Here is a 15,830-nt window from a genome sequence, read left to right as displayed (position 1 = left end):
TCAATGTAGATCCAAGTTCCTATTTACAGGGAATGATTTTAGATGCTACTTTGACTTCTCTTTATAAGAAGACTGTTTCTTTTTCTGTTCTAGCTCTGTGCTTGTGAGAGATAGGGAACTAACTAACTGCAATCTTTAAGAAGTCAAAATATAAGAGCACGCCCTGCCCCCCAGCCTTTCAAACTTAGCATCAATCTTAGATTTACAAACATTAAGGGAGATTATAAAATTTGGTATTTGTGGCATGGATTCAAGGAGATAATACTGTATATTTTCTTTTTCTTGTTTACTCTTGAAATAGTTAAAGAAGATAGAAGCTTTAGGATCCAAAGATTCAAAAGTTAACAATTCTGCTGGAATAGCAATTAAAAGCATCATGTAGGGGAAGTAGTAGCTTCTATAGTCTATCAGTCTGAGGGGGTGTTGTTGATTCTTATTGTTACTTGTTTATTTGTTTGATATCTTCAGCTTTTTCTCTGCTATGCCAACGAGCTGTGTTTGACTTATTATAGAAATGAATCAGTGTTACACTTTTTGTAGTGACATTCTTAGTAGCGTAACTTTGTATGTGTTCAGTCAATTACAGTTCACTATTCTGGCTGCTTTTCACAGTCTTTATACCTCTGCTTCCTGCAGCTTTTTCCCTACCTCTTTATGGTCAATTCCATTTATTTTCCTCTCTGGGATTGAAATGATAATTCTATCTGTTATTTTCTGGGTGAGAGAATGGAATCGTAATGCTGAAAGGGGAAATGCCTACCCCAAGCTTTTGTTATTTGCTTCCAGCTTCCTCCTTTTTTAACTCTGCTCCATTTTTTTAGCACGTCTTTTTATTTCTCTATTTTTAGCCAAAAGCATAAGTAGGGATAAAACTAATTGTATAAAAGCTGTCATGTCAGCTATTGCTTCCCTGTCTGTGCGAGTGTAGTGCTATGGGCAGAAAGCACTTCATGAAAGTTCTGCCCTGTGGGATGCCCAGTGGGGAAGCTGTTCTGCCAAACACGACGAAATGTGAGATGTGCTAATAGGACATATATGTAACTCTATGAGTTCATAAAGGTTTTTTCTCTCTTTTCTCCCAGATTCATCATTTTTGCACTTCCATGAATCGGATTGTGACATAGGAGGGTCATCATCTTGTGAATCTATGCTTTCCCTGAATACAGAAAAAATTCTGGTATGTTACTAAGAATATAACGTAGAAAACAATTCTAATAGATTGTTGAAGTTGCAGATCGCTTCAGCTGCGTAACCACTTAGAATGAAGTTCAGGGAAATATCTGCAAATAGAATCTATTAATCAGTAGGCATAGCTGCCCAAAAGGCTTAAGTATGAATAAACTCAAGTTGCTCATAAAAGTATTACATCATAGTAATCTGTCATGAGTCTCTAGGGCTGTCAACTAATTGAAGCTGATGTTGTCACTGAGAGCTAACTTTCACCTCAGTTAATCAACCAATTAATTTTTTGGTTTTAGGGGTGCAGGGGCTATCAAAAGGGGAGGTGCTGTAGTTTCTACCCAAAGTAACTTCCCGAAGTTTACCACAAAACATGTGTAGGAGTAATGACTTCTAGTTACTACAGAAGTAACATTGTGCAAAGATGAGAGTTAGAGGCTTCAGACCATATTTCACTAAATGTAATACAGACCTGGCATGTGAAGAATATTCTAACAAAAGAAGAGTATATTTTGGTAGAGAGACTTCAAGAGTATTATTTTGGCATTTGGGTTTTCTTGCACCACTACTCGTAGTCTTTTGATCTTGAACAAATATAATACATCAGAACACAGGTTTGATGTTACATCTTCAGTCCAGTAGAGTACAGGTGTTGAAAATCTTCAAATAATTTCCATGTGAATATTCAAAGAAGCTTTGGCAAATTTTTAGAAATTATTGGCTATGAGGGAGTGTGGAAGCAATATTAAAACTGGAAGCAACTTCTCCAAAGGTGACACTTGGAATTAAAACTACTATCCTGCAAATCCACTAAGCCAATTATTTAACTTGAATATTCTCCTTAGACTTCATCATGTATTGGTCAGAAGATCTGTCTAGTCTAGTCCAACAGTACCAGTTCTTTCTAACACAGTGAAATGTGTATTTGTTGGTAAGAAATTTCCCTGTTTCAAACAGAAAAATAAAGGTGGTTTTAAAGAAAGCATCAAGCAACAATTAAACCTGTTTGGTTATGGTACTATGATGAAAATTCTCCTGTGTCTTGAAGGCAGAATGATTGACAGTTTTTTGCATGTAGAGTTGCAGGATGTTTAACCTATACCTGAATTCAGAGTTTGTTGAGGAAGTGTGAAACCACTTTCTCTGCCACCCCAACTGTTCTGTTACTCTGTAATGACAAAACAGGTGAGGTAGTGGTACTTCTCTTGCTGCCGCATGCAGCTCAGTAATCCATAGGAAGTTTTTGTAATGTGTTGTAAGATTCTTTTGCTTGTGGCTTATTTTCTAATACTCAGTGTGAAATCTTGCTATATCTTATCTTTGTCTGCAGTCAAAGTTATGTAGACCTATTTTTGTAAATCCACCAAGGAAGAGGTTGTCCTTTAGTAAAAATGTTGTGGTGTTTTTCCTAATATTAAGACAGTTGTAGAAGAAGAATGTTTTGCAGAGTTAAGTGTTAAAGATTATTTTCTGAAGTAGATTTTCTGGAAATTACGCAGAGGCCATTGATGATATAAAAAGTCTGTATTTGTAGATGCATATGGATTGCAATGGAGATTTAGTTTTCTTATTGTTATACCTGTTGAACCCTGCTCATTTTTGTGCTGCTTTTTAATGACTTTTCTCTATAAGGGAAATAACTGCTGCACTCTGTTACTGTAGCAGCGCAGATATAGGTGGAGTAACAATTTTCAGAGGGTTGTGGTATAGTGTAGAGCTCATACATCATCTTTAATTGCAGTAAAGAGAACAAAAGGTTTGTAAAATCCATTTGGTAATCATTCATGCCCTCCAAAATACTCAAGTTCTCTGAGCAGACCAAACATTATCCTCATCATTAGAAATACAGGGCAAAAACTGTGCAATGGGATTTGACCATTCTACTTTTGCACCTTGCAGACAAACAAGATGTCCATGTTGTGGACACAAGTATTGTGGCTACTTTTGATTGGACAGGCAAAACAACCTGAAAGGAAGACAGTAGAGGAAATGAGCTGTTTAGTTGAATTGAAAGAAGAGAACTGAATGGAGAGAGGTGTTATTTTCCCCCCTTGTTTCCTAAAACAGTTTGAAAGACCTATTAATTTAAATGAATATTTTGTATTTTTCTAACATAAACTACTCTGGTAGGCTTACAGCTATCTATGGAAACTACTTGTGAAAATAAACAGAGCTGAGTATCCTTGCATTTCTGAGGGGTTTGTCTTTGACACTATTGGTTTCTATGGGTGCGTTATTTAAGGAACAGACATCCTAGATACGGCTACAATTTGAACAAAGTGTAGAACTGATAGAATGTCAGTGTTAAAAGGACAGGCTCTTTAGTATGGCATTGTGAAGTTAAACTTTCTATATTGATGGAGTGATACTCTAGTCAATGTTTATTTTCAGTGCTTTACTCCTCTGCAGTACCCTTCCCTTTGCAGGAGACAAAGGAATAATTGTAGGGTAAAGAGTATAAACTTTCATACGAAGTTAGGTGTCTTAAAAAGACTTAAAAACTTCACCTTAAGTAAGTGCAGTACAGAAACATCAGTTCCTGGTAACATGCTGACAGTGTTCTTTCTGAAGCTTGGTTACCCTTATGTTAGAGCAGAAAACAGCAGCATCTGATTAAAGAGAAGCTTTTCTCCCTGTGGAAGACTCGGTTTCAGTTACCTTAGTGAAATCACGTTAGTTTTAACTTTGTTGTTTAAGGCATTCTCTTAAGGATTTAAGACATGGATTTTAAATATTAAATTCTGTATTATTGTTTGCTGAAGACTTAAAAACATGATGTTTTACAGAGTCAAGCGAAGTTGCTTGCGGAGCAAAAACGATTTCCATTTGCTACTGATAATGACAACACGAATGAAGAATTGGGTAAGATGCTTTATATAAGGTTTGTGCAGGTGAATGATGTGCTTATTATTAGCACTAAATGTTTTGAAAATTGATGATTGAAGTGATGCATTAACTTCAAATTGATCTTACATCTGGAAATACAGCAAGTTTCTCTAGTCATATAAAGCAGATACTTATTTCTGTTGCTAAAAACCTTTGCTGTTTTCTTCACTAGAATTCTTCACCATGTCTGCTTAAGCAGATGTTCAAAAAGCGTTATGATTAAATCCTTTTTAACAGGCTCAGCTACTTCCTGTTTCTCTTTTCTGTCATTATTGATGACTAAAACTTTTCAAACATCCATAAAATTTTACCAATGCAATATGCTTTCTGTAAAACATAGATCTTGGACTTGTTTCCCCTCTCCACACTCCTCCCATCAACAGTTATAGGCAGCAGGAAGACTTTCTGAATTATGCCCTAGGCTGCTACTTGAAGTTTTTTCAAAGCACACTCAGCACAAAAAAATGGGGGCATTTCAAATAAATGAACAGGAAATACTTTTCTCAAAGGACTTGAGGCCGGAGTTGCACTGCTTCTTCAAATGCAGAGGTATCACGAGGCAGCAAAGAGATTGTTGAGGATGTGTGTCAAGGAAGGCAGCAGACCATCTTTTATACAAAAGCAAAGAGAGATTTTATTCTCCTCTAATGAACTTAATTAAGTAGATTTTTTTGGACACAATTTCTACCTTCATGGATTTATCCAGGAAAATTTGGGGGCGTAATCTTTTTTCATATTCCTAGACTACCTAGCTATGTTCATAGAATCTTGCAAAGAATACCAAACCGTATTCAGATGAAAATATCTGATACTTTTAGTATCTGTTCTGTAGACTCGGAAGGCTATGCTAGAAGGTCTCTGTCCTCACGTTTGGCATGTAGGCTGGCACTATCTACCCACTTTAGTCCAAGAATGCCATGGTGTGAGGAGCCTGGGTTGGTCCTTCTTGTTTGTGCACATTACTTTGAACTGTTCTGAGGAAAAGTGATGCAGAATGTATGGGGCCTTCTGAAGCCATGTTGGTACTGAAATACTTTGGCTAATGGATAATTGTTAACCATTAGATTTTTCATAGTGAAGTACATACTTGTATTTTTGTAATATTAAAGATTAAAAAATCAAAAAGATACCATTTAAAAAGAAGCTGATACTGTATCAGCTGGTAGCTGTCAACCACTTGTGATAGTTTTGCAGTCATAGTTCACAGTTCAGTTTGGCATTTTGCCAAGTGTCTTGTATAAACTATATACCGTTATTAGGAGCAAGACAATTGAGTGACAGTGTAAGTCTTCACTACCTTGCTTCCTGCGGTGTTTTTTTTTTAATATTGGCATGGTTGAGTTGCTTTTACTTTACATGCCAGCTTTTCTGTGTTCTGAGATTGGAACCCTAAACATAATATATAGTATAGTCTTATAGAAGAATGAAATGAGGAAAGTTCAAGAGCTCTTCATCCTGTCCTTCACCCTGCCCATTTTTTCCCTTTTTTTGGCAATACTATGTGTTTGTGCCAAGTGAAGCTCTTTATGTATTGAGGAGAAAGCTTATGTTACATACAAATATTTCCTTCTTCATAATAGAAGTGCTCTGAGTATGAGACAAGCTCTGGATTAAATACATTTCTCATTTCTCTTTCATTTAACTGTTTTCCTTCTTTAATGAAATGTGCTTAGCAACACTGCCAAAACAATGTGGCTCTGCCTGCCTGAAAGATAAGTGTCTGTGTCCTATCAAAAATGCCTTTGCTTTGACTGACTTATTTGTCTCTTCTCATGTTTGAATAAATAATTAAGCTAAGAGGTGCCTCTTCCGTTCTGTTTGGATGACTGCTAAATTCACTGTAAGTGGGGAAAGGTGAAATCCTGCTCGTAGTTCCACTGCCAGCTGTTTGAACAAACTGCCTGGGGAAGAGTTCCCTCTAACTTTCATAGCTGTGGTCTTCAAGATAATGGGTTTTGCTGGCAGTGTAGACAGAGTTTAGTTCAGAATTAAGAACTGTGAGAGATTAAAACATGCAAAATGAAACCATCTTGAGCTCTTCAGCTGTCAGAACTGAACTTCAGGCATGCAAGCACAACTACAGCTTTCCAGTCTTGTGATTTGACTGTATTTTTGTATCTTATGGAGATTACAGGAATGTATTTCTAATGGTCTGTTTCTTTTTCAAACACTTGGCTTCTACTTCAAAATGGGGGGGTGCGCAAGGACTTTAAAGCTTTTCATAATTATAACATGGGTAAAGACTTGGCTGTTTTTCAGTTTCAATTTCATAAATAATGAAATCAGTTTATTTAAGGTCTTTCTAGTTAATTCAAATTAAGGAAAACCCTAATGGAATTGTCAAAAAAAGTTAGTGATAGCCAGGTAGCACTTTAAATTGAGAGAGAATCCAGGGCTATTATATTGGGATCATAGTACCTTCCCTGATCCTAAGTATTTTAGAAGAAAACATGGGCACTTTCCTGAACAACTTGTAAAAAGGAGAGAAAAAACCCACAAACAAATCACAAAACCCCAAAGCAGCTCTGAAAAGCATAGTATGAATTGAGTAATTAATGAGTGCTAGGTAATGGCCGAGGGAAGTCATGTCGTTTTGGTGGCCGTTCAGGAATCCTCTGACTATTTTAATCTTCACTGCAATGTAGGAACTTAAACATTTTACAATTTGGTAGTATTTAATATTAAAAAAAAGTCAGATTTTTTTTCTGTTTTATTAACATTTTTAATGTTTTGATAGCAATTGCTTACGTGTTGATTGGCAATGGCTTGTATGATGAAGCTATACGACATTTTTCAACAATGCTGCAGGTAAGTTTTCTGCTTGGACCCCAAAAAATAACTTTATGAAATTATCCATTGCCACATATCACTTTAATAGAAAAAAATATTAAATTAAGGATTCTTAAATGAGAGTAATTATTCTGCTGTTTGTTCATTTTTTTTTTCCATCCAAACATAAGCATACTCTTAGAACTGGGTGATCAGTATCTTGGTTATTTGGTGAGTATTTTTCTCATCTGTAGGCATAAAGTTTTTGTGGCACTTTTACCAAAAAAGCACGTGTCTTCAGAAACTTGACCTCTGCAGTGCTGAAGTTCCTTAGATTATCTGCTTATTGTGTAGGCTGAGATATTTTAAAGTAGATTTTTTTGGGTGACAGCACGTTGCCAGTAACATGAGAAAAAAAGCCCTGACAGAGATCGTTTATTGCTAGTGGAAAGTAACACATTGCTTTCACGATGATAGATGATTTTGTATGCTGGCTTTATCCTTTTTCAGTGATAAGCTTTTGATTAGTTTAATATATAAATAAAACATAACTAATACTTATATTGGGGGTGTTTTTCCTGACCAAAATAAAGAATTCAGAATCTTCTGCAGTTAAGTAGGAGGTAATCACATTTAAAACAAAACCAGCCCCAACAATTTATAAGCTTCAACTAAAGCTGATTTCAAATACTGTATTTTTATGGCTAAAAACCTGGAACATGCAGAAGCATGGACATACTTTTTCATTTAAACTGTTTGAAGTACACAAATGCAAGCTGAAAGCAATACTGCAAATAATAGCATGTATTTTTAAAGTGTCATATGGCTTGTTCTTAAATTGAGTGGAAGTGTGACAATTTAATGGAATTATTCCAGGGAATTTATCTGAGGACAGGAATGTTGGGGTTTTTGTGTGCTTTTATTTTCATTGGTTTGATATAGGTGTTTAGTGAAACCTGTCTTTGATTTGTTTTAATGTGAGGCATTTTTTTGACCCTAGTGAGAAATCCTGCTTCCAAAACCACTGGATTCATGTATTGTTTCCTGTCTTTATTCAGAAGGAGACTTAATATAAGTGAAGATAACCAAGATACCCAAGTAGAAAGATAGTGGAAGAAGTGTTTATGTAATAGAGTACCTCTGCAATGCCCACATGTCAGTTTAATGTATGCTTTAATGTCATGCCTATAGTATGCCTGAAAGGCTGTAAAGTGATCGTGATTGTTCACTCTGTTTTCCGTAAGGCAATTTTAAATACATATAAAGTGAGCATTAAAACATTTAACTGAATAAAACAGCCTTGCTTAGCCATGGTATTAAAAGTAGGACGTTACCTACTGTTGATGTTAATGTTGCCAAGTGTAAACTTGGAATCAGCTCAAGTCTGGCAAGCTGCCAGCACTGATGTGCCACGTATTCTGTTGTTTTATCCACGGAAGAGTTTGTTTCTTGGCAGATGTCCCAATTAAATAACACCAAGCCTGTGCTACAAACTTTCGTAGCACAGCTGTGTTCCTTGCAGGTCTGAAGATGGTGTGATTCCTGGCTGGTTTCCAGGGAAACTGACTGCACAGGCATTGTGTTGACAAAACAGTTTTGCTGTGTAGTTCTTGAAATTTGTATGGGAAACTGTGGTTGGAGTAAATGACATCAAACACGAAGTAGATTCACTGTGTAGGGTGCATCCCCGCTAAGTGCCCAAGTAGGAAAGTCATGAAATTAAATCTAACCCAAGGAAAGTTGGTTTGAATTTTGCAGAACTATTTTGGTAGAATACTTCCGGTTTTAGTTGCTGTCTGAATATAAATTTCATCAGGATGTCACAATATCTTGCTTCCAAATATTAAATCTCAAATTTAAGTTGCATACAAAATAAGCTCTGAGTGGCCAAATTGTATGTTTCTTATCAGTTTGGTGACGTGAGACGGAAAAAGTTATATAATCACCAGTAAGGTTGCAACTAATGAGGATGGATAACAGAGTATTCTAATGAATACTGTGTGTTCTAATCTATTCTAATGTATACTGTGTAATAGGTTCTGGTAGGTGGTCACTGGCACTACAACTGCATTCTGTTTGGCTTTTTTACCAGACAAATACTCCAGAACAATTCCATTAAATTGAATTTGAAGTTGAGAGCATATGAAAGAATGGACTGTAATACGATAAATTTCTTTGCCTGGCAACTGTGATTGTTCATTGCTTACTACTTTAGATCGGCTAGAACTAAGTACATATTGAAGAAACCAAAAAACCTACACCACAAGTTAATATTTTATTTGTTTAACAGGAAGAGCCTGAGCTGGTTAGTGCAATTTATGGACGAGGGATAGCGTACGGAAAAAAAGGACTACATGTGAGTAGATCATTATTTAAATCAATATCCACCTGAATTATTTGAGTCTGAACCATAAGAAAGCCTGTAGCAGGAGTAACTAGACTGATCAGAACGTGATGAGTACACTTCAAGGTCTTTGTGTTGTCCTACTTCTGTGATGAGTCTGTCCCTTGGTAGATGCACTGTATAACATTGAGGGGTCTAGTAGATCATACTGCTCAAGCCATGGATACGTTTGCTTTGTGAGACTGTGGAAGTAAAGCTGTATGACATAAGTATGCCAAAGGAAAAGATAAGGCACTATTGTGAGTGGTGGATAGTAAGGCTGTGAGCCCCAGATTCTTGACAGAGTTGCCTATTATGATAACAGGCAGTATCTTGCCTCTGAGATAGGTTTATGAAGTCCCACTGAATTAATCTCCACATCTAATGTGTATTTGGAAATGAAAAGGTCTTTTATTGCAGCTTGGGAACATTGTCAGCTCTTCGGATACAGTAGGCTTCATACTGCTTTTTAATTGCTTATGCTTCTTGATAAGTATACCACCTTAAATTTATTAAAACAAAATAAAATTCAAAGTTAAATTACTTAGTTGCAATACTTACTGCTCAAATAATTTCTTGAGCAGAAAGAAATTTATGAATAGACTATGGTCCTTGTAGTTTGACTTTGTGGCCTGTTGAATCATGATTGAATGGTTGCTAGAGTTCTAGAAGAATGAGTAATTGAGTAACTCCTTGAAAATTTTCTTTGTACAGAACATTTAATTATTTAGGGGTGCTGACAAGAGCTTGTAGTCTCTCATATTTGCTTGTTTTTAACATCAGCATGAGTTTGTTTTCTCACTTTGTTTTCTCAGTTTGGCTAGGTGTTGATACAGCTTCACTCCATAAAAGGTTTTGTGTGGCACCTTCAAGGCACAAAGATGATGTTAAGCACAAAATTTCTTTGCTTTGAGAAAGAAGAAAAAGATCAATGAAATCTAATACAGAACTTGCTATATAATTACTTAGGTTTTTTTCTAATTAAGTAACTACTTCCATCCTACACTTCATAAAGGACAGTTAAAAAATTTAGATGGGCAAGATGCTGTTGGCATCAACCCATTTATCAGTACTGCTTGGCTTAAGTTGCAGACGATGATGACACCAGTGGTGGGTGTGAGTGTGCCTATGCATTGGAGTTCATGTGGGAGCTTGAGCCAGCTTTGCTGCCAAGAAGGGCACCTCTAGAGCCGTAAACCTGATGCTTATTCACAGAGTTATACTAATAACTTATAGTAATCATTAGAGGTACAACACAAAGATGATGTATACAAACAAAGTTTAGTTTTGTTGTTTGTAGCAGACATGGTTTTTCCAGCTGTTTGCAGAATACTGCATCTTGATGTTATTAGCCAAGGTGTGAAGGGCTTTTAATATAAATGGATGCACTTTTGGACACTTAGCCAATCTAGTTGTGCTTCATCTTGAGAGCATATTAGTCTAAGTGTGCACAGTTGTTCACCTTGTTTATTTTTCTCCTTTTCAGGATATGAAAAATGCTGAACTTGCTCTGTTTGAGCTCAGTAGGGTGATTAGTCTAGAACCAGATCATCCTGAAGTATTTGAACAGCGAGCAGAAGTGAGCATTTTTTCTTTTCAGACTTCGGAGAAGTTTCAATTAGACAGTGTTTCCAATTACATCTTAACTGATTTAATGACTAAAGCTTGGTGTTCTTCTGTGAACGTTCCTCCTTTCTTTTAAAATATATGCATTTCCTCTCAGTGTAATTTGTGGAATATTTAGTTTTAAAATAAAATATAGACCATACAGAGTTACTATAGCACATGCAATGCCATATATGTATAACTGTTCAGTCTTTGACATACTAAATAGCAAGATCATTTGTGTTTAGAGTTTTTTTTATAAAATGAATCAAAATATCACTTGACCCTTACTGTTTGCACTTTCTGTCAACTTAGTAAATCTATTGTTAATACTAGTTGTTAGAATACCAAACTTTAAAAATTGAAATGTTTTGGGTTTATATTTGTGCATGTAATTTAAATATCATTCCAGCCCACGTATATTTTTTATTTTGAAAATCAAGTTTTGTTTTGCCAACTAAATTACAGAAAATGGATGTCAAGAAGCAGCTTTGTAGGCAAACCAAAAGCATAAATATTAGTCAGCATAGTGTGTAATGATAGCTGCCATAACATTCACAGTTTTAATGTTTTTAGTGATCTCATAGTACGTTTGTGAACCTTGACCTAAAAATGTGAAAGGCATTCAGATAATTGGAAAATGGACCATTTTCCATTGGGGGAATGTTTTTTCACATAAGGCTTAGGAGAATACTGTAATTACATTTTCATTTGAATATGTTGAAATAGCTTGAAATTGAGTATTTTGCTTTGACCAATTTGTTTTTAATTTGGAATACTGGGTTTCTGCAAATGTTATTGGTGATGTTTGTGTACACTGATAGTTTTGAGAAAAATTATTCCAGATTTACTCTTTCATAGGGGTTTAAAGGCGATAAATACTGAAATTTATAGTGGAACTTTCCAGCCTATTCTAGCAAATACGATTACTCTGTTACAGCTGAACATGGAAAAGAATAATCTTCAGTTTTCAGACAAATCTATTCAGTCTGTCTGCTCTAAACTGTGTTTTGGTTTTATACTCTTAGATATTGTCCCCACTAGGACGAATCAGTGAAGCATTATCTGATCTCACCAAAGCTATTCAGCTGCAACCATCAGCAAGGCTCTACAGGCACAGAGGTACCCTTTACTTCATATCTGAGGTTAGTGGATTTGGGGGATTCTCGTTGACTTTGGTTGTGGGGATGTTGTTGATTATTTTGTTGACTTTTGTGCTAGCTGTTCCTTTTGTTCTAGAGCTTCTTTCCTGTTTAGTTAAAAAGTCCCAAACCACTATATATATATAACAAAAGCCCTGATTCCTCTAGCTGGCTTTCTGACAGTTCAGAGGTATTCTCTGAGTATTTCATTTGCAAATTTATTTAGTGCAGAGAATCAGAGGACAAGTACCTTGCATGCACACCTCAGATTCTTTTGTGTTTGAGGAGTAGGATGTGGATAAAGACTTTGACTTAATTTATAACCTGTGGCTGCATTTAATTAGCATTGATAAACACCAGTTTGAAAAGGAAAATACTTTTGGCCAAGGTAGTAAGTCATCTATATACTTAAGAAAAAACACTCCTCACAATGAACAAATAAAAAACCTGTAGCAAAATGTTAACATCCCATTTTGCTATGTGACCTGTGTGTTTTGTTCTTAAAGCTTTAATGTAGAACAAGTAGCTTTATCTTCAAAGATTGTGTGAATACTTGATGGCTGATTTCCTACTTGATTCTTCTGATTTCACGTTTGCTTCCAGCTATTTTTCCATTTACTATGTTTTATACAGCACTTCCTGTAAAAGTTGGAAGTGTATTGTGCATTCTTTGATGTTCTGATTGGTAGTTGATAATCATTGCTGCTTAGCCCTGAGACTGACTTCATATATTAAACAAAATTCTGTAGTTTACTTTTATGAGAATAAAAGTATGTATTCCTCTTTATTTGTATTGTGTTTCCACTGTCATCTAAAATCTTCTTTATCACAGGATTATGCGACAGCCCATGAAGATTTTCAGCACTCACTGGAACTGAACAAAAATCAGCCTATAGCTATGCTTTATAAAGGCTTAACCTTCTTTCACAGAGGACTTTTGAAGGTAAAACTATATTAAACAATAGTTCGTGTAGAACAATACCCTTTATTTGAAGTTACTTCCATAAAATAGTAGAAATATCATAGGTGTTGATACTATATTTTCTCTCACATAAGGAAGATTTTTAAGGCAAAAGAGTGTAAGCAAAATAAAGATTCCATGATACGATATGTAAATCTGCAGTTGCTGAATCTCAGTAGATCAGTGATAACAGTCATGTTTAAGGAGTGCTTTGAAAGATGTTTGTATTTAGCACCTCTGCTAGTATTTGTATGGTTATGTTCAAAATTTCAAAATTAAATGGAGATTTTCTAGGTTTTGGGAAGGGAAGAGGGATGAAGAGGAAAATAATTTTGAACTTTTCCTTGAATGAGCTAGGAAGTAATCAAGGGAAGTGTAGAAGCTCTGCATGTATACAAGTTTATTTCAGTTATATGTTGTTTCTGGAAGGCTGATATCTAACTTGAGGGAACATAATTGCTCCTTCAGTTTCTAAAATCAGGGAAGTAAGTTCTTCCCCTGTCTTTTTTAAGTTTTCACCATTTTGTAACTCAAAACTTCTCTCTGTTTAGGTATAGTAATATTGCCCCTGTTTCTTGTTTGTGAAGTATTTAGGGATACTGCAGCCATTTTTCATAGGGGAGAGTAATTGCACAAGTTGTCTGATACCCTCAGTTTGAAAACTGAAGATACAGTGGTGTGATTCCTGAAACTCAACAGTGGAAGCTGTCTTTTTTTTTTGACCTATCATAACAGCTTGGGGTTCATTAAGGATTGTATGCAGAACCTGGAGACAACTGAGGACTCACGAGTTTCAGCCCACTATCTTTCACAGGCAATCACTATTTTTTTATCTCTCTTTTTTTTTTGCTGTCTGCTTCCTCACTTTTTTAGCACCCAAGCAGGTATTTTTTTCCAGTCTCACTGTATGCTGTGAGAACATCAGATTGTCACTGAATTTTTATTATCTGTATCTTCTTGTAGTCAGAAGAGATACTTGGAAATAATAGTCTGAATTTCTGATTTTTGGTGTAGGCAAAAGAGACCCCAAAAAGTGATAGTGAAAATACTGACAAAAATAAATGCTGTCTCAGTTTGCAGAATAGAAGAGAAGTTTTCTTCTTTCTGATACACAGGTCAGCACATTTCTGCACCACCATCTCTTTCCCCCCAGTTTCTTTTCTCAAAGAAAGCATCTTCCCTCTCTAATATTCACGTTCGGAGAGATTGTCACTGGGGTTTTTCATCCCCAGGTACACCTTAGCTTCCAGTCAGATTCAGGCTGCATGTTAAAGGAAAGCTGTAAATGTCATCTGTTAGGTTTTATAAGGCTTGCTGAAAATTGAAGATTGGGGTTGAGGGTGGCTGTGTTCATTTTTGAGTGAAAAGAGATTGATTTGAATCACTGCTTTTGGGAATAATCATTGTGCTTTTAAAACTTACCTATAGGATATGTGCCTATCAGTAGATGTAGGTGATTGTGCTACATTTTTGTTCAATAGATATTTTTGTGCGTGTTGTAGTGCTCAGAATATATTTGATAGTTTTTCTAAATAAGAATTTCTAAATTGATTGAAAATACCAGTGATTCTTTCCTTACAGCATCTAATTTATTGCATTGTAGACTTTAAGATACTTTTAAGGCATTCCTTAGTAATATTAAGTAATTGATTATTCCATCCTTAATTCTAGGTCTCAAGATTGAATATGCCAGTTTGAAAAGCTGAGTTCTTAATCGGACTCTTTGAAGAGGAATATTTCTTTAACCATATGCTTATTTTGTTAGCTTTTATTTTTACTACCTTGTATGCCTCACAACAGTAATAGCAGTAATAGCAACAGTACATGCTGTTGTGTGAAGATGATCCCTTACTCTGTAATCCCTGAAGAGAATGTTTGCTAACCATGGAAGTAACAAAGAATGCAATAAGACAATTAAAGGCAGAGTGCAGATTTGAAGGAGTCTTTTGGCCTCCCAAACTTAAGACGTGCAGTATGAATGAAGAAGGAAGACTGTAAGGAGAGACTGCTTTACCTTAGGGACCAGACTTTGGTCTTTGAGCTTTGAAAGCAAACTCTGAAGGGTTTTCATCTCTGAACTCTATTAAAATGCTAAAAGAATTGCTCATTCCCACTGCATATTAGACAAAGGAATTCCAGCTAAATCTGTCAGTACTATAAAGAATGTTGCAACATTTTGTTTGTTATGTAATAATTTTTACTACATAGATATTGTAATAAATTCATGCCTTGTTTGTTCCTTCCAAAGGTTTTGATATATAACTAAACCCATAGCTAGTAACTACTGAGGATGCTGAAATTTAATGAATATAGTAAGTTACAAATTTTTCTGTTGGTCCCTTTCTGCAGGAAGCCATTGAATCCTTCAAAGAAGCTCTGAAGCAGAAAGCAGACTTCATAGATGCATATAAAAGTCTGGGACAAGCCTACAGGTACTCATATTCAGAAATAGTTTTAAAGTTAATTTTTTCATTTGGTTGTGTTCTTGAAAATGCACATAAGTTTTACACACTTGTTACAAAATTGTGCAGAACCAAATGTGGTATTTGGTAGCTCCAGCAGCTGGTATGGCTACATCAGAATATGTTTAATATAAATAATTTCTATGTTTGCTTTGTATTTTTAATTTCATCTCTGGTATCTCTTTGAGTCTCCCAGACTTGAAGGTTAAATGGCAGTTTTCAGTAAGATGTTTTTTAGGTATGCTAGATGATTTTTAAATGATGGAAATGTTTAATGCAACATGAGCTATAGCATTTTACCTATTAAATCCTGCTTCAAATGTAGTGGCTTTGGTGCTCATGCATTTATTTGAAACTAAAGAGCTTTAGTTAATCACTATTTTGCTAAAAACTCTTTTTTAGCAGATGTATTTAAAACTAGTAGATCTTCTTTGTTTTTCTAG

The 15,830-nt window shown here is 35.5% G+C and overlaps 1 protein-coding gene across 4 annotated transcripts in view; it reads left to right on the top strand.

Moving 5' to 3' along the window:
- Positions 1–15,830, top strand: part of TTC13 (tetratricopeptide repeat domain 13) — a 53,651-nt gene that overhangs the window by 15,591 nt on the left and 22,230 nt on the right. For 3 of the 4 annotated variants that reach the window (XM_048296529.1, XM_048296527.1, XM_048296528.1), the window contains exons 2-9: positions 1,083–1,177; positions 3,966–4,041; positions 6,803–6,873; positions 9,125–9,190; positions 10,704–10,796; positions 11,851–11,967; positions 12,797–12,907; positions 15,275–15,357. In XM_048296529.1, the coding sequence (XP_048152486.1) occupies positions 1,148–1,177; positions 3,966–4,041; positions 6,803–6,873; positions 9,125–9,190; positions 10,704–10,796; positions 11,851–11,967; positions 12,797–12,907; positions 15,275–15,357 (647 nt within the window). In that variant the 5' untranslated portion in view covers positions 1,083–1,147. Of the gene's footprint in view, positions 1–1,082; positions 1,178–3,965; positions 4,042–6,802; positions 6,874–7,025; positions 7,066–9,124; positions 9,191–10,703; positions 10,797–11,850; positions 11,968–12,796; positions 12,908–15,274; positions 15,358–15,830 lie in introns of those variants that run through there. The other variant, XM_048296530.1, reaches the window with a different exon arrangement.

This window comes from Corvus hawaiiensis, chromosome 3 (assembly GCF_020740725.1).
Source record: "Corvus hawaiiensis isolate bCorHaw1 chromosome 3, bCorHaw1.pri.cur, whole genome shotgun sequence".
NCBI classification, from domain to species: Eukaryota; Metazoa; Chordata; class Aves; order Passeriformes; family Corvidae; genus Corvus; species Corvus hawaiiensis.
Note: the sequence above shows the minus strand (reverse complement) of the source record. Positions and strands in the feature narration are given on the sequence as shown.